Here is a 24,223-nt window from a genome sequence, read left to right as displayed (position 1 = left end):
TATGCATATATATATATGTATATATATGTATATAAATGTATATGTATATATATGTATATATATGTATATGTATATATATGTATATATATATATATGTATATATATACATATATGTATATGTATATATATGTACATATATACATATATATATATATACATGTATATATATATATATATATATATATATATATACATATATATATATATATGTATATATGTACATATATATACATATACATATATATACATATGTATATATATATACATATGTATATATATGTATATATATATACATATGTATATATATGTATATGTATATATATGTATATATATATATACATATATATACATATACATATATATACATATGTATATATATATATATATACATATATATATATATATATATGTTTACATATACATATATACATATATATATATATATACATATATATACATATACATATACATATATATATATATATATATATGTACATATATATACATATATATATATTTATATATATATTTATATTTATATATATATATATGTATATATATACAGTCTTTAGCAAGTCTTGTTTTTCAATTGCTTGAGTGTTCACTTCCTTCTTTCTCGTTGAAAACTCGTAAGAGTGTGAACTACTTGCAAAAGGTTGTAAGAGGGGTATTTGTCCTTCCCCTTCAAATTAATTTGCTAGTGGAAGTTGGAAGCCTCTTCGAAGAAGGCTTCGCAAGTGGATGTAGGTCATTTTGATCGAACCACTTTAAATTGGCGTGTTCCTTGAATGTGTAAGTTCTTACTTTCCTGAAATTGTTCTTTACACTACTGCAAGCTTTTGGTTTTCATCTACTCAAGTTACTATCGAAACGAAATCTCCTCATATTTATGAATTCATTTTTAAACTTACAAGTTTTAATCCACTGCACTAATTCACCCCCCCCTCTTAGTGTTGCTCCGATCCTAATAATATTTAAATATTTAGCTCCACGTTTCATTCACACTCCAAATAGGCATATGGATTATTCTTCCCTTGAAAATGAAAATTTTTTATTTTGATGCTGCCTATGTTTCTGTCCACACCATTAAAACATGCTCTCATACTTTATCTCCTAGCATTAACATCTTCACTAATTAGTGTAACTTGGTCATCATCAATGTCATCGCCACCATCATATTCATCATTGACAAAGGTTGGTTATCTCTCATGCCATGGTTCACTTTATAATCTATTAATTGCATCATCATGCCTTTCTAGATGATCTCTTACATCCCTCATCACTTTGAGCATACGTTCAAATTATTGCTGCATTGCCTGAACAAAAAGATCATTTGAAGAAGAACTTACTTCTTTGTCTTTAGACATGTTGACAACCTGAAAAACAAAGTTAGAATAGCCTCACTAACACTCCCTCACATATTTTTACTTTAGACAGGATTCACTCCACTCGTGTTTCACATAATTTTTGGCTTTTCTCGATAATGATCTCACAACTCTTGCCCTTTACCTCTCTTATTTAGTTCTTTGAGTTCTTAGATTTGTTAGGATCGGAGCGACACTAAGAGGGGGGGTGAATTAGTGCAACGGGTTAAAACTTATAAGTTTGAAAATGAATTTGTAAATGTAAGGAGATTTCGATTCGATAGTAACTTGAGTAAGGTAAGAAGATGAAAACGAAAGCTTGCTGCAGTATAAATAACAATCTCAGAAAGATAAGTACTCACAAATTCAAGGAACACACCAATTTAAAGCGGTTCGGTTAAATGACCTACATCCACTTGCGAAGCCTTCTTCGATGAGGCTCCCAACTTCCACTAGCAAATCACTTTGAAGGGGAAGGACAAATACCCCTCTTATAACCTTTTACAAGTGGTTCACACTCTTACAAATTCTTAATGAAAAGGAAGAAGGTGAACACTCAAGAAATTGAAAACAAGGCTTGCTAAAGACTTTACTAAGGCTTTTATCTCAATCTATTGCTTCTCAAAAAGTTGTATTCTCTGCTGAGAATTGAGGGGTATTTATAGGCCCCAAGAGGATTCAAATTTGGGCTCTAAATTTGAATTGCTTTTGGGTTTCTTGGTGCTGGCGGGGCCACCGCCTATAAGTGGCGGTGCCATTGCCTATCAGTGTCTGATACTGACAGTGTACTGGCGGTGCCACCGCCTAGTCTGACGGTGCCATCGCCGGACCTCTCGGGTGCTGAGCGATGCCACCGCCTAGTTCGGTGGTACCACTGCCCGATCCTTTGGGTTCTGGGCGGTGCCACCACCTAGTCCAGCAGTTCCACTGCCCGACCTTAGGGGTCACTGGTTGGGCTTCAGATCTGGCCCAAACCAAGTCATATTCGGGCCCAATTGGCCCCTAACCAGGATATATGATTATCCCTTAATCCTAACCCTAATTACATACAAACTACGTAGCTGAAAACATAGTCCTAATCAAGTTTTTAACCGACAAACGTCGAGTTTCCTTCCGATGAGCTTTCCGACGATCTTCCGACGGACTTCCGATACACCCTCGGATTTCTTCCGACAGACTCCCAGCAGGCTCCTGATCTTGTGGTGAGTTCAGTGAGTAGCCAAGCCTTCTCGGTGATCTCTGCAAACCTCTGATGATCTCTTCGGCGGACTTTCGAAAACTTCGACAAGTCCCCGATTTCTTCTCAGTTTGTTCCGACAGCATCTTCGACGAATCTTTGGACTTTTGACGGACTCACGAACACCTATCGAACTTGACTCCGATAGACTTGCTTTATGTCTTCAAGCTATCGTAGTTAATCCTGCACACTTAACTCAATAATATGGATTAGATCAATTAACCCATCAATTGATTTCATCATCAAAATCCGAGATTCAACAATCTCCCCCTTTTTGATGATGACAATCAATTGATGACAGAGTTAAACATAACTCCCCCTATCTACATGCTATATAATGAGAAGATAAAAACTCTTGAATTCAATTTCTTTGAATTCAAGCCCAAACCGATAAGTTCTATCCGTTGAACTTATTGTTATTTTCTTTAAGCATGAGCAAATACGAAACTTCGTATTTCTCATAATTTCAAGCTATGAAAATTATTTTCAAGTCGAATGATAAAAAACAATTATCATTTCGACAAGAGATATGAACTTTCAAAATAAATCTCATGATATAAATGTAGGGCATGATTTCATATGATCATGAGATGAAACGACAACCAATCTAAAAACTTTCATATTGCGATATTCTCAAAAAGTTTTGCAATGCATATAAGACATTTTTGTGATACATATAAGACATTTGCATTACACAAGCTTTTGCAATTCATATAAGTCATGCTATCACATTTGCGATGTATATAAGACATTTGCATTACACAAGCTTTTGCAATTCATATTTTGTACAAGTCATCAATCTTTTGCACATTCTTCTACCCCTTTGTCATCAACAAAAAGGAGATGAGGTTTTAAGCATAAAACTCGTGATCATTGAAGTTATTCATAAAATCATCTCATACGAAAAAAATCTTGAAAAGGAGATGGCAAAATTGTCAAAGCTTCAACTTAGCATTAATATTGATCATTCAAGGAAGACATCAAATCATCTAAAATAACATGAAGTAGCCATCAAAATGTTGATAAAATTTCGGAAAGAAACATCTAACATCATATACTAGGATAATGTCAAACACATGTCAAGGTAGCATAGAGGTTTACAATAATAAGAAAGAAGTCAAATCCACGAAAACCGAAAAGAGGATGAAAATTTTTTGAAAAATATATACAATCAAGCTCATTCACAAGGACAATTCAACATGCCTAATTCCCTTCTAATAAAGTCAAATTGATCTTCATTTAAGGTTTTTGTAAAAATGTCTGCTAATTGTTGCTTTGTATTAATAAATTCTAGAATGACATTATTATTATTGACATGATCTCGTATAAAGTGATGCCTAATGTCAATATGCTTAGTTCAAGAGTGTTGAATTAGATTTTTTGTTAGATAAATAGCACTTGTATTATCACATTTTATGAGAATGTTCTTTAAGTAAATTCCATAGTCTTCTAATGTATTTTACATTCAAACAACTTGTGCACAGCATGCACTTGTAGCTATGTATTCGGCTTCCGCCGTAGATAGTGGAACCGAATTTTGTTTCTTGAAAGTCCAAGAAACAAGTACATGTCCTAAAAATTGACATATTTCGGATGTACTTTTTCTATCTATCCTACATCTGCCAAAATTGACATATGTATAAGCTATTAAATCAAAATTATCGGATTTTGGATACCATAATCCTAAATTATGAGTTCCTTTAAGATATCTAAGTATTCTTTTAACACTTTTAAGATGAGACAATTTAGGATTAGCTTGATACCTAGCACAAAGTCCTACACTAAACATGATATCCGATCTAGTTGCGGTGAGGTAAAGTAAACTACCAATCATTCCCCTCTATGTATTTTGATCAAAGCTTTCACCACTTTCATCCATGTCTAACTTAGTGGAAGTACTCATAGGAGTGTTTATAGCTTTTGAACCATCCATGTTAAATTGTTTTAACAATTCTAATGTATCTTTAGATTGATTAAGAAATATACCATTACTAAGTTATTTAATTTGCAATCCTAAAAAAAAGGTTAATTCTCCCATTAGGCTTATTTCAAATTCATGACTCATATATTTGGCAAATGATTTACATAGTGACTTATCCAAAGAACCAAAAATAATATTGTCAACATAAATTTGAACAATAAGAAAATTATTTTTAAAATATTTGATAAATAATATAGTATCAATCTTACCTTTTGTATAATTGTTTAAAATAAGAAAGGAACTAAGCCTTTCATACCAAGCTCTAGGAGCTTGTTTTTAGCCATAGAGAGCCTTAGTCAATTTAAATACATGATTAGGAAGAACAGAATTTTTAAATCTGGGAGGTTGTTTAACATACACTTCTTCGAAAATAAAACAATTCAAGAAAACACTTTTGACATCCATTTGAAATAGTTTAAAATTATTATTACTAGCATAGGCAAGGAGCATCCTAATGGCTTCTAATCTAGCTACAAGAGCGAAGGTCTCTTTATAGTCGATACCTTCTTCTTGGTTGAAACCTTTGGCCACTAGTCTAGCCTTGTTTCTAACCACGATACTACATGCATCTTGCTTGTTTCTAACCACGATACTACACGCATCTTGCTTGTTTCTAAAGACCCATTTAGTACCTATAACTAAATGGTCACTAGGTCTAGGAACAAGCTTCCATACCTCATTCCTCTCAAATTGGTTCAATTCCTCTTGCATTGCAATAACCCATGAATCATCTTTCAAGTCTTCATCAATGCATTTAGGTTCAATTTGAGAAAGGAAGGCAGTATTAGCACAAAAATTCTTGAAGGAAAAATGAGTTTGAATCCCTTTTGATATATCTCCTATAATTAGCTCCTTTGGATGAGCATCTACATACTTTCATTCCTTGGGTTAGGAAATTTCGGAAGAAGATACATCCAGGTTGCTATTTTAAGGAGGGGGTTCATTTAAATTCAAATTATGAAAACCAAGATCATCATCAAAATCATTTTTCTTTCACTCAGAAATTTCATTAAAAACTACATGAATAGACTCTTCTATAACTAAGGTTCTTTTGTTAAAAACACGAAAAGCCTTAGAAACGGAAGAGTAACCAAGAAAGATGCCTTCATCGGATATAGGATCAAATTTTCCTAAGGCATCCTTTTCATTCAAAATAAAACATTTGCAATCAAAAACTTTAAAATAAGAAACATTTGGTTTTTTATTGTTCCATAATTCATAGGGAGTTTTTGATAGAGATGGTCTTATTAGAACCCTATTCATGACGTAGCAAGTCGTATTAACGGCTTCGGCCCAAAAATACTTAGGTAGACTATGTTCATTTAACATGGTTCTTGTCATTTCTTATAAATTTTTATTTTTTCTTTCAACTACCCTATTTTGTTGAGGATTTCTCGGAGTGGAAAAGTTGTGATTATATCCATTTGATTCACAAAAACTTTGGAAGTCACGGTTTTGAAATTTGCCATTGTAATCACTCCGAATTGATGAAATCATGAAACCTTTTTCATTTTGAGTAAGTTTATAAAATTTAGAGAAATATTTAAAACAATCACTTTTGTGAGCCAAGAAATTGGTCCAAGTGTATCTACTATAGTCATCTACAATTACGAAGGTATATTTGCTTCCTCCTAGACTCGTTGTGTCAATTAGTCCAAATAAGTCCAAATGAATCAATTGCAATGGTCTAGTGGTGCTAATTTGATTTTTTGGTTTGAAACTAGTTTTTATTTGTTTTCCTAGTTGACAAGCATCACACACTTTGTCCTTAACAAACTTCATATTGGGAATCCCTCATACTAACTCTCTAGATGAAATCTTAGATATTAGTTTCATACTTGCATGGCCTAATCTCCTATCCAAAGCCAAGCATTATCATTTAAAACAGAAAAACACATTTCATTATTAAGTTCATCAAGGTTGATGGTATAGATATTATTTTGTTTTAAGACAATCATTGATATGTTATTGTTTGGTTTTTTAATAATGTATACATTAGATTCAAATCTAATGATGGAACCTTTATCGCATAATTGACTAATGCTTAAGAGATTATGTTTCAATCCATCAACTAGCAACACATCATCAATTGAAAAACTTGATTTATTACCTATAGTTCCCTTACCAATGATTTTACTTTTATTGTTGTCTCCGAAGATGACATACCCTTCTTTGCTAGTGAGCATAGAGAAATGAGATGGATCTCCGGTCATATGCCTTGAGCATCCACTATCAAGATACCATCTCTTGCTCCTAGCTTGTGAGTTTGTCTACAAAAGAGGATGGTTTTTAGGTACCCATTTTTTTGGTGCCTCAAAAATTGATCTACTAATTTTGTTATTCATCATTGAATTATTTATAGTTCCTTTAGGAACCTATATCAACTTATGTGAGCTAATTTTCTTAAATGGACATTTGTAAACAACATGTCCAGATTTACAACAAAAGTTACATTTCAAATGAGGTGAAACATGTAATGTGGGTCCTTTAATGTAGGTGGTAGGATTTTGGTGAGATCCTCTCATAAAACCAATTCCACTTCTATTTGCAACGTGACCCTTGTTTGCAAAGATCATGTCCAAGCCTTTGCTACCGACCTTAAACTTGTTTAAGGTCTCTTTAAGTAGCAAATTCTCATTTTTTATTACTTCTAAGTGTTCACACTTTGGGCATGGAGGAGTTTGAAGATTATCAAGCTTATTTTATAGTAAAGCATGCTCTTTCTTTAATAGATTGAACTTCTTACTAATAGTTCTACACTCATCAAATAATTTGTGAAAAGCAATAGAAAGTTCATCGAAAGATAAATCTTCATTAATTAAATCACATACCTCTCCGCCTAAAGCCATTAGCGCGAAGTTTGCCTCCTCTTTATTGCTAGCTTCTTCATTCTCGGAATCACTTGAGTCGTCCCAAGTCGCTTACAAAGCTTTCTTCTTCTTTGATTGCTTCTTCTTGGCTTGGGGGTATTCATTTTTTAAGTGCCCTGGCTTCTTGCATTCATAGCATATTACTTGGTCCTTTTATGTTCAAGTTTGTTTTTAGTGTCATTTTTAAATTTGTTCTTTCTTATAAATTTTTAAAATTTTTGAGTTAAAAGTGCAATGTCATCATCATTGTCCTCATCACTTGATGTTTTTTTCAAGTGGTCTTCTTGTGTTCTAAGTGTCATATCCTTCCTATTCTTTGGAAGGAGGTTCTTGAGCTCTTCATGAGCATGACACATCATTTCGTAGGTCATAAGAGACCCAATAAGTTCTTCGAGAGGAAATGTTTTAAGGTCTTTGGCCTCTTTAATGACCGTAACTTTTGGATCCCAACTCTTTGGAAGGGATCTTAAAATTTTAGTTACTAGTTCAAAGTTAGAAAAACCTTTACTAAGAGCTTTGAGTCCATTGATGACATCCGTGAAACGGTTGTACATGTCTCCGATGGACTCACTTGGTTTCATCCGAAAAAATTCATAAGAATACACAAGAATGTTTATTTTGGACTCTTTCACTCGGCTAGTGCCTTTATGAGTGACCTCAAGAGTTCTCCAAATATCAAAAGCCGAATCGCAAATTGAAATGCGATTAAATTCTTTTTTGTCAAGTGCACAAAACAAGGCATTCATAGCCTTTGCGTTTAAAGCAAAAACATTCTTCTTCGATTCATCCCAATCGTTCATCAGAAGAGAAAATTTTTGAAATCCATTTTTGACAATATTCCAAAGCTCAAAATCCATGGAAATAAGGAAGATCCTCATACGAGTCTTCCAATACGTGTAATCCGACCCATTGAACATAGGCGGACATGTAATAGACTGACCCTCTTGCATGCCGGAGTAAGCCATCTCTCTTGGGTATTAAACCAAATATGAGAGTAAGCCTTGCTCTGATACCAATTGTTAGGATCGGAGTGGCACTAAGAGAGAGGGTGAATTAGTGCAGAGGATTAAAACTTGTAAGTTTGAAAACAAATTCATAAATGAAAGGAGATTTTGATTCGACAGTAACTTGAGTAAGGTGAGAAGATGAAAATGAAAGCTTGCTGCAGTGTAAATAACAATCTCAGAAAGATAAGTACTCACACATTCAAGGAATTAAAGTGGTTCGGTCAAATGACATACATCCACTTATGAAGCCTTCTTCGATGAGGCTCCCAACTTCCACTAGCAAATCACTTTAAAGGGGAAGGACAAATACCCCTCTTACAACCTTTTACAAGTGGTTCATACTCTTACAAATTTTCAACGAAAAGGAAGGAGATGAACACTCAAGCAATTGAAAACAAGGCTTGCTAAAGACTTTGCTAAGGCTTTTATCTCAATCTATTGCTTTTCAAAAAGTTGTATTATCTATTAAGAATTGAGGGGTATTTATAGGCCCCAAGAGGATTCAAATTTGGGCTCCAAATTTGAATTGCTTTTGGGTTTTCCGGTGCTGGCGGTGACACCGCCTATCAGTTTCTGACACTAATAGTGTACTGGCGGTGCCACCGCCCGATCCTTTGGGTTATGGGCGGTGCCACTGCCCGACCTTACGGGTCACTAGTTGGGCTTCAGATCTGACCCAAACCAAGTCATATTCAGGCCAAGTTGGCCCCTAACCAGGATATAGGATTATCCCTTAATTCTAATCCTAATTACATGCAAACTACGTAAAACATAATCCTAAGTAAGTTTTTAACCGGCAAACATCGAGTTTCCTTCCAGCGAGCTTTCTGGCGATCTTCCAACGGACTTTCGATACACCCTCGGATTTCTTCCGGCAGACTCCCAACAAGCTCCCGATCTTGTGGCGAGTTCAGGAAGTAGCCAAGCCTTCTTGGTGATCTCTGCAAACCTCCGACGATCTCTTCGGCGGACTTCCGAAAACTTCGACAAGTCCCCGATTTCTTCTCGGTTGGTTCCGGTAGCATCTCTGACGAATCTTCGGACTTTCGGTGGACTCTCGAATACCCATCGAACTTGACTCTGGTAGACTTGCTTTATGTCTTCAAGCTATCGTAGTTAATCCTGCACACTTAACTTAATAATATGGATTAGATCAATTAACCCATCAATTGATTTCATTATCAAAATCTGATATTCAACAAGATTAACTAAGGTACCTAAATAAACAATTCAGATTATGACAATTCAAATATAGTGAAATTGAGTAGGTTTAAAAGCAAGAAAAAGGTAGACCAATTGAAAGGTGTGTGTAATGCACTTCAATCTAAGCAAAGATTAGAATTCAAATATCAATTGAACAAAGATAATTTTTGTGGAACGAAGAAAGATTTCTAAATCGAAACAAGAATTCAAATGAACAAAAATAGAATTTTATAATTTGCAAGAATTCCTTGAATCCGTAAAAAAAAAAAAAAAAATCAATTCTGATCTCTTTCTTTCTTTTTCACCTTAGATTTTTCCTTTTTTTTACCTTTGATTTTTTTTATACTATAAAGTATGAAAATACAAAGAAGAATTAACATAAGAAACACAACAATGAATATAAAGGAACACAACAATGAATATAAAGGAACATCAAGCCGAGCTCTAATACCAAATAATGGAAATCATTAACTTAGCAATCATACACCCCGATAGCTAAAGAGCTATGATACATATAAAATATAAATTGACCCCCTCCAACGAATTGAAATAAGATAGATCATTCAAGATTGAAGTTAGGGAAACTATTCTAATCACTTTATCAATGAAAATTTGATGAAGTAATTAGAACAACACTTTGATTTTCGTAAAACATCACAAACTAAGAAGTTTGATAAGTTGAAAGGATAAACAAAAATTCTTAGGTTTTGAATGCCACAAGTAGAAAAGCTTTTTAAGTTCATTGCTTTCTTACAAAAGAAGTCAACCTTATTTATATAGTACAAAGGTCAAGTACAAAGGGAATGAATCCATTAAATATATTAAATGATATTCATATTCCTAATTTACGAATATATCTCACTCATGAATCTACATTTAATTAAATTAAATAATTATTCATGAATAAGCCCAGAATTCTTAATATGGTCCATTTTGGTTGAATGACCTTTATTCTTGAAAATGAGCTAAAAATTCGTCATTCTCTTAAAGTTTTAACTTTCTCTTCGTAGTTTGAACTTATTTGAATCAGGTTGACTATTTTAGGTTCTTCTTACATTAATAGAACTTTGACTGAGTCTTAATTAACTTACTAATTTCAAATGTCTTTCAATAAATAAGTTAAAGCTTTTTTTATCATTTTAGCTTTAGCTCTTGTGATTGATCCTTTATAAATAATAAAAGGGTCTTTCATAGAATTATGATCAAATTGATGATTCATATCACATACTTATCAATGTAGGACTAATTTTTTAGTCATATTCTTAATGTTACCTAGCATATGAATATTTTTCTAACAAATAGAAAGCTTCTAAACAAATTTAGAAAAAAAAACAAAGAACAAATTCATTCTTTCTTGCTTTCTTATTTCATATGGTACTTTCTTATTTCTTACATTATTTTCTTTCTTGTGATCCTAATTATACATGTTTTCACAAATAGATTTTAAAAAATCATTAAAATATATTTATTCTTTTTCCAATAACCGAGAGAGTGATTCCTCACTTGGAGAATTATAAGAATTATATTTTTTTTATGCATACCTTTTTAGAAGTCGCAAAGTGTTGTAAGTTGTCATAAATGAATTATTGCATGGGAGCTTTGAAACATGTGCTAATATATGCTAATGCATGATTAATAGAGCAAGCATGCAAAGCTCAACATCATTATTATTATTATTATTATTATTATTATTATTATTATTATTATTATTATTATTATTATTATTATTATTATTATTATTATTATTATTATTATTATTATTATTATTATTATTATTATTATTATTATTATTATTATTATTATTATTATTATTATTATTATTATTGAACACGTAAATCTTAATTCTTTTCTTGTAAACACCGAACTGGTTACAACAATACCAAACCGAGGGCGACAACTAAGCTTACGAACATATAGTAAAAAATTTGAGATTTTAAATTTTAATATTTAATAAGTAGAGCCACTACACTACTATCAAATTAATATTCTAAGTATGATATTTATGATATGGGAACTAATATCTTAGATGTCAAATTTATTAGATGAGATCTTGAACCATCAATGAATTAATTATTGGTAGCTTGTGTATAAGCATCTTTAATTGCTCAAATTTAGGACCTATTAGGCCAACGAAATTATCACATAGAAAATGATGTTTGGTAACTATTCTACGTCTAATTCGGTCAAATACCGATTTCCTTGATAATTATGTCTAAATATTTATTTATTTATTTCCAATATCATCTTTGATATAGTTCAAATATTTGATAACTACATCAAATATGTTCAATCGTAAGGGATCACTTCCACTTAAATCTAACATCTATCTCTCCGTGTTTTTTCCCCCATAATATAATCTTTCATGTCCTTAAATTTCATTTCAATTGCAATCATGTATATATCTTTTGTTTTATTTTATTTTTGCTGGGGTCTTTTGTTCTGTGAAGTCCACAACGACACTATGGCTATGTTAGGTGTAATCATAAAAGCGAGAACAAAAGAAGACAAAAAGAAGGAAGGTATGAATGAAGGCTGTGTAAGGTCATTTTAATGGGGGTTTGAATCTCTCTATCTGTGCTTGATATGTATGACCTGTTCGAAAGCCTTCTTTTGACTGTTCTCTCTCTCTTATTCGCTTTGCATGCGTGTGCTTCAGCAGAAAACCTGCCACGATGTCTGTTCTCAGCGATATCTTGCTCTCCAATCTTATATGGCTATGTGATTTATCTCTCTCCCTGTGCTTCTAAAGAAAGCCCTGCCAAGATCTCGGCAATACAGCTCTCAAATCTTTAGATGGATATATATGCGATTCTCTCTCTGTCTCTCTTCTCTCTGATCGGATGATTTGAAACTATGTTCGTTGTGTGTGTTCCACCTCTACCAGCTAACACAAATATCCAAAGGCACAAACGCATCATACATATATCCACCCAAGAGAAAGCTGACTGCTGGAGGGTGGAGGGTGGATGGGAAAGTAGTGCCAGTTAACTGAGGGTTACACCAATCAGATCAAGCTTTGATTTGCATACCGTCATCAGCTGCAGAAGAGCCATGGCCTCCTGTACACACAGAAGAATAACAAAGTACAGCTTCCAAAGCTCAATTATTAAAGAATAACAAAGTACACTATGCTACCCTCAACCAGCTTCTAAATCATTCAAGAAGAGCGGCATAAAAGGATGGGAATTCTTCACAAGTGTCAAAAGGCTAACGTAAGACTAATCTGAGGCGTGCAAGCATTGGACTGTTAAATGCAAACAAAACAAAATAAAAGTATAAGTTTCAATTATATGAGGTCCAAGCATATGTTCATATTATTTTAAATATTTATTATTATTATTATTTTATAATCATATATCGAAACGAGTTTATAAATAAAAATATTTTTTTTTCTTAACTCCATCCATCCATACATCTATCTCAATATTTTCATCTTACCAATATAAATCATAAATATATTATTTTTTTAACCTCACTTTCAAATCCATAAGATATTATTGATCTAACAATTGTCTTATTATTATTATTATTATTATTAATCTCAAAGGCATCCAATGATCATACTGTTATTATCATATTTTTATTTTATTTTATGAATAATATATTCATCAATATCTTTGTCTTGTTGAATAATTCATTAAAACATCTATGAATGACCATCGAACGCATCAAACCCTAAAAGATTACATGGGTGATTGGGATCAATTGTCAGGCATCTAAAGCTTTTTTGCAATCCGCCGATACAGTAGCTAAAACAGGTTAAAGATGATTCCTTATCCACTTCACAGCAAACCTAAACTCCAAAAGAAAGAAAGAAACATTTTCCTGGCAGTGGGTGCAAGAAATGAAGAGTCAAGAACGAGACGAAACAAGGAATTAAGAAAGCTTGTGGGGTTTCCCCTCAAGTAGTGATAATATCTTCTTCTCATGTTACGCAAAAAAAAAAAAAACATACCTACTTATCTGAGATTGGAGGACGACTTAATCTTCCTGTTTTTATTTTTGAGCTTGCTGAACTTTTCAATCTTCAGGTCAGTAATGGCTACCCATCCATTTTCTCCATAAACCATGTGGTTTCCATGATATACATCTGTTTAGAACAATAAGAACGAAAACAAAATGGTGCCAAATCCTAACCAAATCTACAACCAAAAAAAAAATCTATGTTGACTTCGAAACATGAAGAGAGCTAAAAATTCTAATTTACTGTGTTCTTCCTACAAAGAACATCAAATAACTAAGCATAAGCAATCCGGCGTCTACATTTATTCTTGTGTCACTGACTATAAACCTCTCATCCAATTATTTAACCTCCAAATGATAGAAAGAAGCACATGTAGATTAGACCAAGGCATGCATATCCATCCACGAGCAGCAAAATCTACAAAAGATGAACCAACATGCATCTTGTTCTATAAGACTACTCTACCACTTGGATCAAAACAAGAAGAGAAGAGAATTAGAGGAACTTTAGCTACGAAAGACCACTGCAGATCAACCAGGTCGTCGCTGCATATCGAAAAGCTAAATCATTAGCTGATAATGCTACTACACCTACAGAAAAACCTAAACAGCCAATTCGAATCCAACTTCTTCTCTTTCTTCCCTAACCCATCTACCGCGACTGGCTACACTGCTGCTGCTGCTGCTGCTGCACCTGATGATGATGATCACTGTCTTGCTCGATCTCAGAAGACGGCTCGTCCTCCTCGTCGAAGCAGTCGAGGCCGTAGGGGGCATGGCCGCGGCCGAAGGCCTTGATGTGGTCCTTGAGCGATCGCTTGTGCTTGAAATCGGAGCCACAGATGCAGTACCATAGCTTGCCGCAGTTCTTCTCGTGGGTTCGCCAGTCGCCCCGCACCGCGAAAGCCTTCCCGCACTTGCGGCACATGAACGGCTTGATCCCATGCTTCCTCTTGTAGTGGGTTTGAAGGGTCCTGAAGTCCTTGAGCGGCTTCGACCTCGGGTGGTCGATGTTGTTCCTGCATCCCGGCGCGCAGCAGTAGCACGGCAGCCGCAGCATCCCCGTTGGCTGCGTCCCCTTCAGCGACTCCGGTCCCTTCCTGTACCGTGATCCATGCCCCCACATATGCATCTGCACGTTAATTGCATCCACAAAACATAAGATAGCAAAGTTTCAGACGGAGAATATCTCTGAATCAGAATCGTAGAATGCTGAACGAATGAGATGTGTTTTTCTTTTTCTCCTTTTATTTCGAGGAAATGAGAAGTATAATTCATGATGAACGGAGAGAGGACGAAGAGGTCTTCAGGCAAGACTGGTGAGTCAGAATTGTTGTGTGCTGCAGATGACTTGGCGAGGGCTCTGTTGCTTAAGAAGTCCTCTGAAGCAGCAGCTGGAAGAGGGGGAACTGAATACTTTGATTGACAGTTATAGAAGATAAGATTTTTCGGAAATCTCTCTATTCTGTTGAGGAAAATCCTCCGTTCTATTGCAGGAAATCCTTCCTCCTAAAATCCTTCCTCAATAACGTCAGAGCGCATTAAATCCACCTCAGAAGTACTACAAGTACTGGAAGCATATGCGAGCATTTTCGACCGTCTTGTTCAGTCACATTTTTACTCATGCAAAGAGGACAGGGGGCAACCGTGGATCTCAGACTCACTTTGGAGTTTTGAACCGGACATAGGCATACAATTGCATCTTTATGCCACGGAATCACAGCCATGAACGGGAAAGCAGACGCGACTCCTAAAACAAAATTAGAGATGCATGGAGATCAGAACAGAGGAAGCTAATTACCTGCATGTTGTTGTATCTATTGAAGGTCTTGCAGCAAACGGGACATGGGAACTGAGTAGGGCCTATGAGGATCTGAGAAGGGGTGGGGATCCAATATTGACCCCTTGTGAGCTTCCCTATGGTAGGGTGACGCAGGGGAATAGCATCAACACCATCGTCATCTTCTTCGAGCTCTTTGTCTTCCTTCACTGAAGTGGAGGAGACCCTAGAGACGAGATCAGCTTCTCTGGGTCTCGGGAGGCCTATATGGAGGGCCACACTGACAGCTTCCTCCTCCACACTATCTCCCCTACTCAACCAGTTGCTCTTGCCATCGCCGTCACCTTCCACTAAGGCACTGCAGGATGTCTCCAGCTCCTCCTCCTCCTCCTCCTCCTCCTCCTCCTCCTCCACGTCCTCCTCCTGCTGGTGGCCGTGCCTTGTAGGACTGAGGCTAAGGAGGGGAAGGGCTTCTCTTAGAGGAGAGGCCGGTGATGACTGCACGTAAGTGTAGTTGGTGAAGGCAGCATACAAGCTGTGTGTTGCAGAAGTGTGGGAGGGAAAGCCGTAGTGATTCAAGCTTCCTTTGAAAAGATTGCTGTAGCGGTCTGAGTCTGCCATGCTTGGAGTCTCAATCTGTGAGAGGGAACTCTTTCTGGGAGGAAGTCTTCAAGAGAGAGAGAGAGAGAGAGAGAGGAGAAGAAGAACTCTCTCATGCACAATCTAACTAGAGGTATAGCGAGAGATGAAGATGATACAGGGAATTGCAAGAACAAAAGACCTTTCTCCTTTATAGAGAGCCATTCACGTACCCTCATGAATACAAAGAAGAACTCCACCAACCATGTACAATAAAAAGAACTCAAAGATCAACAAGAAAACATACAGAAATCCTCCATCACTGTGTAGTTGTTGCCTTTTCTTTATGTTTTTTTATTCAAGAAATATACACATAAAATGAATAGAGTTCTCATGATGCTTAAAAGCTATCAATTTAATTTCCCCAGTCATTTGGAATGAAGTGCGAGTTGCCCTCGATCCCAATCATTGGCTTCGGTAGCCTTTTGGCCTGTATTAATTTTTTTCCTAAGGTAAGTGAAATATTTTGTATTAGGCTTCAAATGAGTTTAGCACTGATAGGGAAAATAATGGCCGGATGACGCGCCGTGACGATAGCCCCCAGAAAAGCAATAACGCTGACTAGACTCGCCCTGACAAACTCCCGCCGTTGAACGGTGATCTCCGACCCCGCATGGTTGACCACGACAAGGCAGGACAATGACCTGCCCCCCGCCCATACCCTGCTACGAACCGCTCCACCACGCGACCCCGACGGCCGCGTCAGACGCCTTCAGAGGTACTCCCTCACTCCAGCAGGCGATCAAGTCAGGTAACGCTAAACCCATCTATAAATACACCCGAACTCGTAAGAGAAAGGGGAGGCACTCTCAACACACGTAGGTTTCTCCTCCTCCTAAACCTCCTCCACATCTTTCACTGACTTGATCGTCGGAGGGGTCGGGTCGAGCACCCCGACCCGACCTTTGTGCAGGTGCGGCGCCTTTGGAGCTCACCGCCTCTGGAGGTCCAGTAGACTCGAGGGGCTCCCCCATCCTTTGACCACCGCCTTCCGGACCCGAACCAAGCCGCGACGACCTCAGGGCCACGGCTGAACAGTTACTGACCGTAACAAGCACCATCGGATCATACACTCAACCTTTCGTGAGTGAGTGATATATCATCATTAAAACAATATTTCAGATATAAAAAATATATCGGATAAAACATCTAACCTTAAATCTTTAGTAAAAAGATTTTGTACAGTAATATCAAACTAATATTTTAAGTGTGGCAATATATATATATATATATATATATATATATATATATATATATATATATATATATATATATATCGAATGAGATTTCCAATCTTTACTAAATGAGTATGATAGACTACCACTAGATCAATGTTCAAGGTACCCTCCATCCACCTATGCTCTCAAAGATTTCTTTGAGGAGGGCTATTTTATCATAATTTAGTTGAGAGAGCTTAATCCAAATGATCTAAGTTAAAATTCAAAAGAATTTAATCAATCTATTTTAGTCCAAATAAGATGTGGTCTTATGAAATAAAAGTTATAGGTTAATCATCCATCTTTACCTTAAAAAATCAAGATGTATACTACTGAGAAAAATTAAATACTTATTTGAAGATCAAATGTATATCTATGGTGGAGAAAAAAACAAGTCTGAGTTTAATCTCAATTATCAGGTATTCTTTTAGTCAAAGAAGAATATAATGATTAGCACCTATACGCGTTATACTTGAAAGAAATAAGAGAAATCATACTGATCACCTAAAAATCACAATAAATGTCAGTAACCACACACCCAATCATGCCAAATTGATTTCTTGCCTGTGTGCTGAATATATTGGTCTGCGATCATGCTAATATATTCATCAAAGTGAGTAAATATTGCCACCTGATGTGAACTAAACACTGAAGCAGAGCATTAACTCTCAAACTGATGACAATAATTGCTCCCTTTGGTAGTGTCTTGTAGCTTCTCTACTTATTTCACTTCTACTTCTGAGTTCATTTCCTATCAGCAGGAATTAAATGAACAGATCATTACAGGTAAGAGAAAAAAGAGAAAAGAAATAATGTTACAGGCGCTCACTATACCACTCTCCATTTCATTGGAACTTGGCTGGTGCATGCATCCTTCCAATCCAACACACTATTGTTACAAGGGGACCCAGCATGACCGGAAGGGCCCATCAACAACGTGGTTGGCGTGCCAAACATGCTAATGTCCCCACTGTTCTTTTGGATGGCCACAAGTAAATGCAAATAGTTCTTATGTTCTCTAGGTCTACAGGATCCATAGAAGCATACATGTAAGTTGTAGGGTACCTTGCCCAACCGACAATTGATGTTCAAGGTATAAACCAGCAGCAACTACAGTGGCAGCATTAAATCACAATAGTATGAAGTGATGAAGTGATGGGCAGCTTCTGATGTAGTAGTTTCACTGCAATAAAAGCGCAGAGGGGGGGGGGGGGGTGTAAGTTTATGCCATGAGATTCATGATGAGGATCAGAGCTTAGAGAAGGACCCACATATAAGATGTAAATGAAAAGGATGGAGGGGGGAGGCAAATGCATGAGGTGGTTGGAGTTATAAGAACAGGTACCAAGGAACATAGAGCTGCCAACTCCGATTTAAGATAGGTACGTAACCCATGCTGTTGGTGGAGAAGAGCTGTTGAAGAAAGCTGATAATGCTGTCCTCCATTAATTCCACATTGAAGTGTGGATGGCCATATGAATGATTGCAGTTGCTGTGCTGCCTAAGCCTGCTTTAGTCCGAAGGCTCTTAATCTTGGTCATCCCTTGACTGAGAGTAGCTGAGAAGAATAGATCAGCTAATATACCTGCATAATAAATGTATCAGCGCCTCAATTAGTCTTGCGAAGCAAGAGAAAGAAACAGCTAAAAACAGCTAACATAGTGCCACTATGCTTTGCATGTTGATTCTACTGCTTGGTCAATAGAAACTGCTAATGTTGCTTAAAAACTTTTATGTCTATATTGATCACAAAAAGAGCATCATCGGGGTTCATAGTTAAAGAGAAGAATCAAAATAGATATTACCAACATTCTTCTTTTTCTCTCTCTTCTCCTCGAAGCTGATACATACATGCATGCATATTGGACACAATTTGTGTGCAGAGTCTAGGCAACAAGTTCCAAAGGGAGAATGTTGACTAATCGTAATTCAACACCTGTCCCTTATTATTGAAGAAAAGAGAAGAACATTATTGAATTTGAGCACGCACATCTATGGTTAGGCCGCCAAGAATTACAGCAACATAAAAGGCAAAAATACAGCAGGACGACATTGAAGCAGATCAATCAAAATTTTTTCATACCTACATTCATATGTAAACCCTTATGTTCCATTTTGCGAATTGAATGCACCCCAAGTCCTAGAAAGTAAGAGGCTTTGATGATGGGAACTAGCTGGGCTGGTTGCCTTGTGATGGCTGCCGACCAATGTCATGTGTTAGATTCAACAGGTTCTATGTTGTAGGGTGGTCGGTCCCATTGCTTCAATAATAGAGGAGGTACTGTAAGAAAAAAAGAAGAAGGTAGCCACAAATTTATAAGAACCACATATTGGAACAAATACATAAAACATGTGAAATTGACATACAAAAGACTCATTCAGGAACCCCCCGTGGATCACAGGGGCTACAACCAAGCTAATTTAGACTCTCTGAAAATTCACGGTAACGAAATGACATACGCATTTCTTTCGACAGTCATCTCGAGCTGCAATAATCAAGTTGACCAACGTAATTGAAATTCCTCCGGGAAATCCAATATGGCACACGCTATCTCTTGTCAAATCTCATTGATGATGTGCTATTCTTAGCAACTCAGGGAGAGCAAGCAATTGAAGATAAGACACTGCATGCAACTGCCTCTTTTAATTCTGTGCAAGTAAGAAAATGAATCATCAGATAAGGCACTGCATGCAACTGCCTCTTTTAATTCTGTGCAAGTAAGAAAATGAATCATCAGATAAGCACTGCATACAACTGCCTCTTTTAATTCTGTGCAAGTAAGAAAATGAATCATCAGATAAGCACTGCATGCATTTTATTGGTGCCTCACAATGACATACTTGGTTTGATGAGCTTTCACTATCAGCTTAAAGGAACCACCTAGAATGATCATGTATCTGAAGAGCCATTTCAAAGATCACATATTCTTTCTTTTCTATAACCATCGTCATGGTAACAAAGCAAAGGATAAACATCAAGGGCGTCCCACAAACCGCCCAATGCATGGTGACGGACAATCGGCTGAAAGCTAGCTAGGTTGCCATACCTAAACTGCAATCGACGGAGGCCAAGCCGAAGTGTAAGCAGAAAATGATATGTGATGAATATGCCATCCGATATCCTGAGGCCTTGAAAGTCACTCCACCTACAAAACAACCTACAAGCTATTAAGGATGATCGACAATACTTACGTCAAAACATATGGTATAAAATAACAATTACTGAAAAAGGATAATTTTACCAACAAGGCAAAAGTCTACCTACTACATTGGCAAAAGTATTTATGGATGTTGTAGATCACCATGGAAACACAAGAAAAATAATATATATATATATATATATATATAATCAAAAAGAAAAACAAAAGTAATGTCTGAAAATCATTAATAAAGTTATACCAAACTTCAATATCAGCATCTAAACCATTACCTACTGAAGTCTGAGTATTTATAACCTCAATTAGAAATAATGAAATCGCTTACAGTCATACAGAAGCTACGCAACATGAAAGAATTAAGCCTTCACCATGAATTTGGTTGGTTTGTAACTGTATAATGAATGCCATACAGAATCTTACGGTAGAAGAAAAACATCTAAATTTCGTACAGAAATTAAACGATCCTAATCCAAGAATCTCATTCCATACCCTTCTTCAACCTGACCTGATATTTTTGTTATTTGTTCTTCAAAGAACAAATAGAATAAGATAATGAATAAAAATTATATAAATTAAGGATAATATGTCATTCCAACATGAAGAATAATTAACAGTTGATGAGCTGATCAACATGGGAGCAACTGGAAGGAAAATCTCAAGATACTAAACATACCGGTGCAGCTTAATAGATACAACTAAAATGGATAATAAAATTTTCAGCCCACCACCTAACCGAGTAAAAGAAAGCACAACTTAGTTATGTTGGCCACCTACCAAATTATGGTCTGAATTATTTTCAAGAGCTTCTCTTCAATTATAAAATGTCAAAAAACAAAAAAAAAACATGATCATAGGATTTAAGACATCGTGTCCTATATATACAAAATTTTTACACATATCAGCCTCGGTCTCCAAGATGTCTGCTGGAGACCGTAATTTTCTCGTACTTGAACAATAGTTGAAGCAAAAATGACAACTGGAAAAATAAAACAAGAGAAAAATCTGTTATGACTTGATCAATTAACAAAAATTGCCACATCCAAACTAATATATTATCTAGCACAATGTGCCAGTGACAGATTTAATAGTGGCTCAGTGCAGACTGCAATTAATTTGTCATAGCCAAATCCAAAGTGTTCTTGCAAATGATTCATTAGGTTAGATCCCAAATGGAATGGACTGCATAGAGAGAGTTCAGTAAATGTGGAGGCCAAATACACACATAACATAGTGATCCCTTTGCTCTAGCTAAATCACCCAACAGTCGCCTTAAAATATCACTTGTATTCCCAATTCTTTTTTATGCATAAAAATTTTAACGGACCTGTTGAATCATATTTAGAGTGATAACTTTGACCAAACACTTAAACACAAAATAAACCACACAAGTAATCAATCAGTGAGTTTATCAGGTCATAAACAAATTGACATGATTAACACAGTCAATGGATGGGTGGGGGTGGGTATTGAGTTCAGGTAATTGATATAAGTATTCCAAAATTAAGGCAGCTAATTGATACGACATATTTTGGCCCCCAAGATACGTCAGGTTAGAATCCATACTAAGGCACTGCTCAGCACGTCACACCTTGGGAATCCCGAGACGGCACCGTCCCCAAGACACGCTAAGTCATAATCCGTATTAAGGCACTGCTCGGCACGTCACGCCTCGGGAACCCTGAGACGGCGTCGCCCCCAAGACATGCCAAGTTAGAATCCATACTAAGGCACTGCTCGGCACATCCACCACGCCAACCCGCGTACGATCGACCCACGTATAGTAATATAAAGACCTTTGGCTAGTATCTGGCCAAAGGAGGTAAAAAAATCAATTGATCACTCGACTGACTTGCTCGTCGGAGGGGCCTCGTTGGGAATCACCCGACAAGGGCCATTTTTGCAGGAAAGCGGTCGCCCACGACCCACAAGCGTCTCGACAAAGGAGAGCAGCCAATCGGCCAGGATTCCGACCAACGCTAACCAGCACTTCTTCCCGAGGGTGTTGTCATACCCTTAAAAAATATCGATAATATTTAAAATTTTCATCACAAAACCAATCCAGGATCCAAGCTAACATTTGATGACATTGAAAAATATTCTATCAAATTTACATCTATAAAACCTATGCAGTTTATAACTATACAACACATCACTCGATGATTCATAAAATCCGATCCCAACTCACCAAATGAATAATCACAACATAAATTCACAAGTATGGGAGTCTATACAATCATAGAACCAACATTTACCACAAGTTTATATCATTACACGAATTAAACTTGACATTCCAGAATCATAAATACGAGAGATTCTTTAAACTTATATAAAATCCATAAGCTTAGATTCACCGTCAACATTTCATTAGATGCAGAGTGTGCTTATACTGTTGAATCTCGTATTTTGATGATGAAACTACTTGATATATGTTTATGATTTAATCTGCGTTTTGAGTGACGCAGGATGCTTCCATCAGGATGAGATAATTAAAGCAGGAAAATCATGTTGTGCCGAAGGAACATTTGACGTCGGGCCGGTGGATCGGTCGACGTATCGACAGAAGGCTTCGGGCCGTGGACTCGGGCATCGGGCCAAGAAGAGCGGGTATTGTGCCAAGGATATCGGAGTTGCGGAGTCGACTGGCCGATTGGGCAATAGGCTGCAGAAGAGGACGATGCGCCGAAGAATCGGACGAAGCGTCGAGGGACCAATGACATGTCGGACAACTTGGTTAATTGCTTAGGATTAATTGTCTCGATCGAAGTTTTGTTTTGTTGTGCAGGATTAACTACGATGAAAGATAGACAAGCAGCAGGAGTTGCGTCGGAGTCAAGTTCATGATCATGTTGGGAGTTCGAGAGTTCGACGGAAGTTCGGACGGTCGTCGGAGGTTCTGCGAGAACAGATCCGAGAAGTCCAGAAGCTTGCCAAGCGAAGCTCGTCGGAACTTGCCAAGTGGATCTTCGCAAAGTCCAGGAGTTTGCCGGAAGTCCGCAGGAGCATCACCGAGGGTTCATCGGATGATCGACGGAAGTTCACCGGAAACTCGCCGGAAGAAGCGATTGACGTACCGAAGCAAAGCTGCAGAAATTGTCTTAGATTTAATCGTAGTTAGCACGGTGATTAAGTTAGAAATGGGAGGTGATCCCATTAAATTAATCCCGGGGCAATTGGGCCCCTGAAGAACTCAAGTTGGGTCGAATGGTTCAACCCATTCGAACCCAAGTAGCTGTGGGAGGTGCAACCGCCCAGGCAGGGAGGTAGCACCGCCCAGGCTAAGTCTCCCAGCGAGACTGGGCGGTGCAACCGCCCAGGGCTCAGTCTCCAAGCGAGACTGGGCGGTGCAACCTCCTCTGTCAAGAGGTAGCACCGCCAGAGCTCAAGTTCCGAGCTCTGCCAAGAGGTGCAACCACCGAGCTCGGTCTTCGAGCTCTGGCAGAGAGGTGCAACCTCTTTGGACAGGTGATGCATCGCCTGAGCTCGGTCTTCGAGCTCTGGCAGAAAGGTGCAACCACCCCTGACAGAGAGGTGCATCCGCCTGAGCTCAGTCTTCGAGCTCTGCCAGGCGGTGCAACCTCTCCAGTCAAGAGGTGCAACCGCCTGATCCCGGAATTCCGGGATTTGATGGTTTTGAGCTCGAATTTTGAATTGGGTTGGGGCCTATAAATACCCCACCCATTCAGCACTGAAAAGAGATCCACACCGAATTCTTGATCTTTTCAGTGATTCTAAGAGCTCAAATTTGTGTAAAGTCCTAAAGTTCTCCTCCTTCTGTTCTTTAAGTCTTGAGTTGTAAAGAGAGGA

The 24,223-nt window shown here is 37.0% G+C and overlaps 1 protein-coding gene across 1 annotated transcript; it reads right to left on the bottom strand.

Annotated features, from left to right (window-relative positions):
* Positions 1–13,899: 13,899 nt before the first annotated feature.
* On the bottom strand, positions 13,900–16,242 carry LOC103974585 (zinc finger protein WIP2). Its single transcript, XM_009389444.3, has 2 exons — positions 15,427–16,242; positions 13,900–14,757 (listed from the first exon to the last, which is right to left on the bottom strand). The coding sequence occupies exons 1-2, from the start codon at positions 16,024–16,026 to the stop codon at positions 14,278–14,280; spliced, it is 1,080 nt and encodes a 359-aa protein (XP_009387719.2). The 5' UTR covers positions 16,027–16,242; the 3' UTR covers positions 13,900–14,277.
* Between the last annotated feature and the right edge of the window lie 7,981 nt (positions 16,243–24,223).

This window comes from Musa acuminata, chromosome BXJ3-3, assembly GCF_036884655.1.
Source record: "Musa acuminata AAA Group cultivar baxijiao chromosome BXJ3-3, Cavendish_Baxijiao_AAA, whole genome shotgun sequence".
Lineage (NCBI taxonomy): Eukaryota > Viridiplantae > Streptophyta > Magnoliopsida > Zingiberales > Musaceae > Musa > Musa acuminata.
This window is presented reverse-complemented; position numbering and strand designations above follow the sequence as displayed.

Coding starts and splice junctions, on each gene's coding strand:
- LOC103974585 (XM_009389444.3), bottom strand. CDS start 16,026: ATGGCAGACTCAGACCGCTACAGCAATCTTTTCAAAGGAAGCTTGAAT. Junction 14,758..15,426: donor ATAGATACAACAACATGCAG/GTAATTAGCTTC, acceptor ATTAACGTGCAG/ATGCATATGTGGGGGCATGG.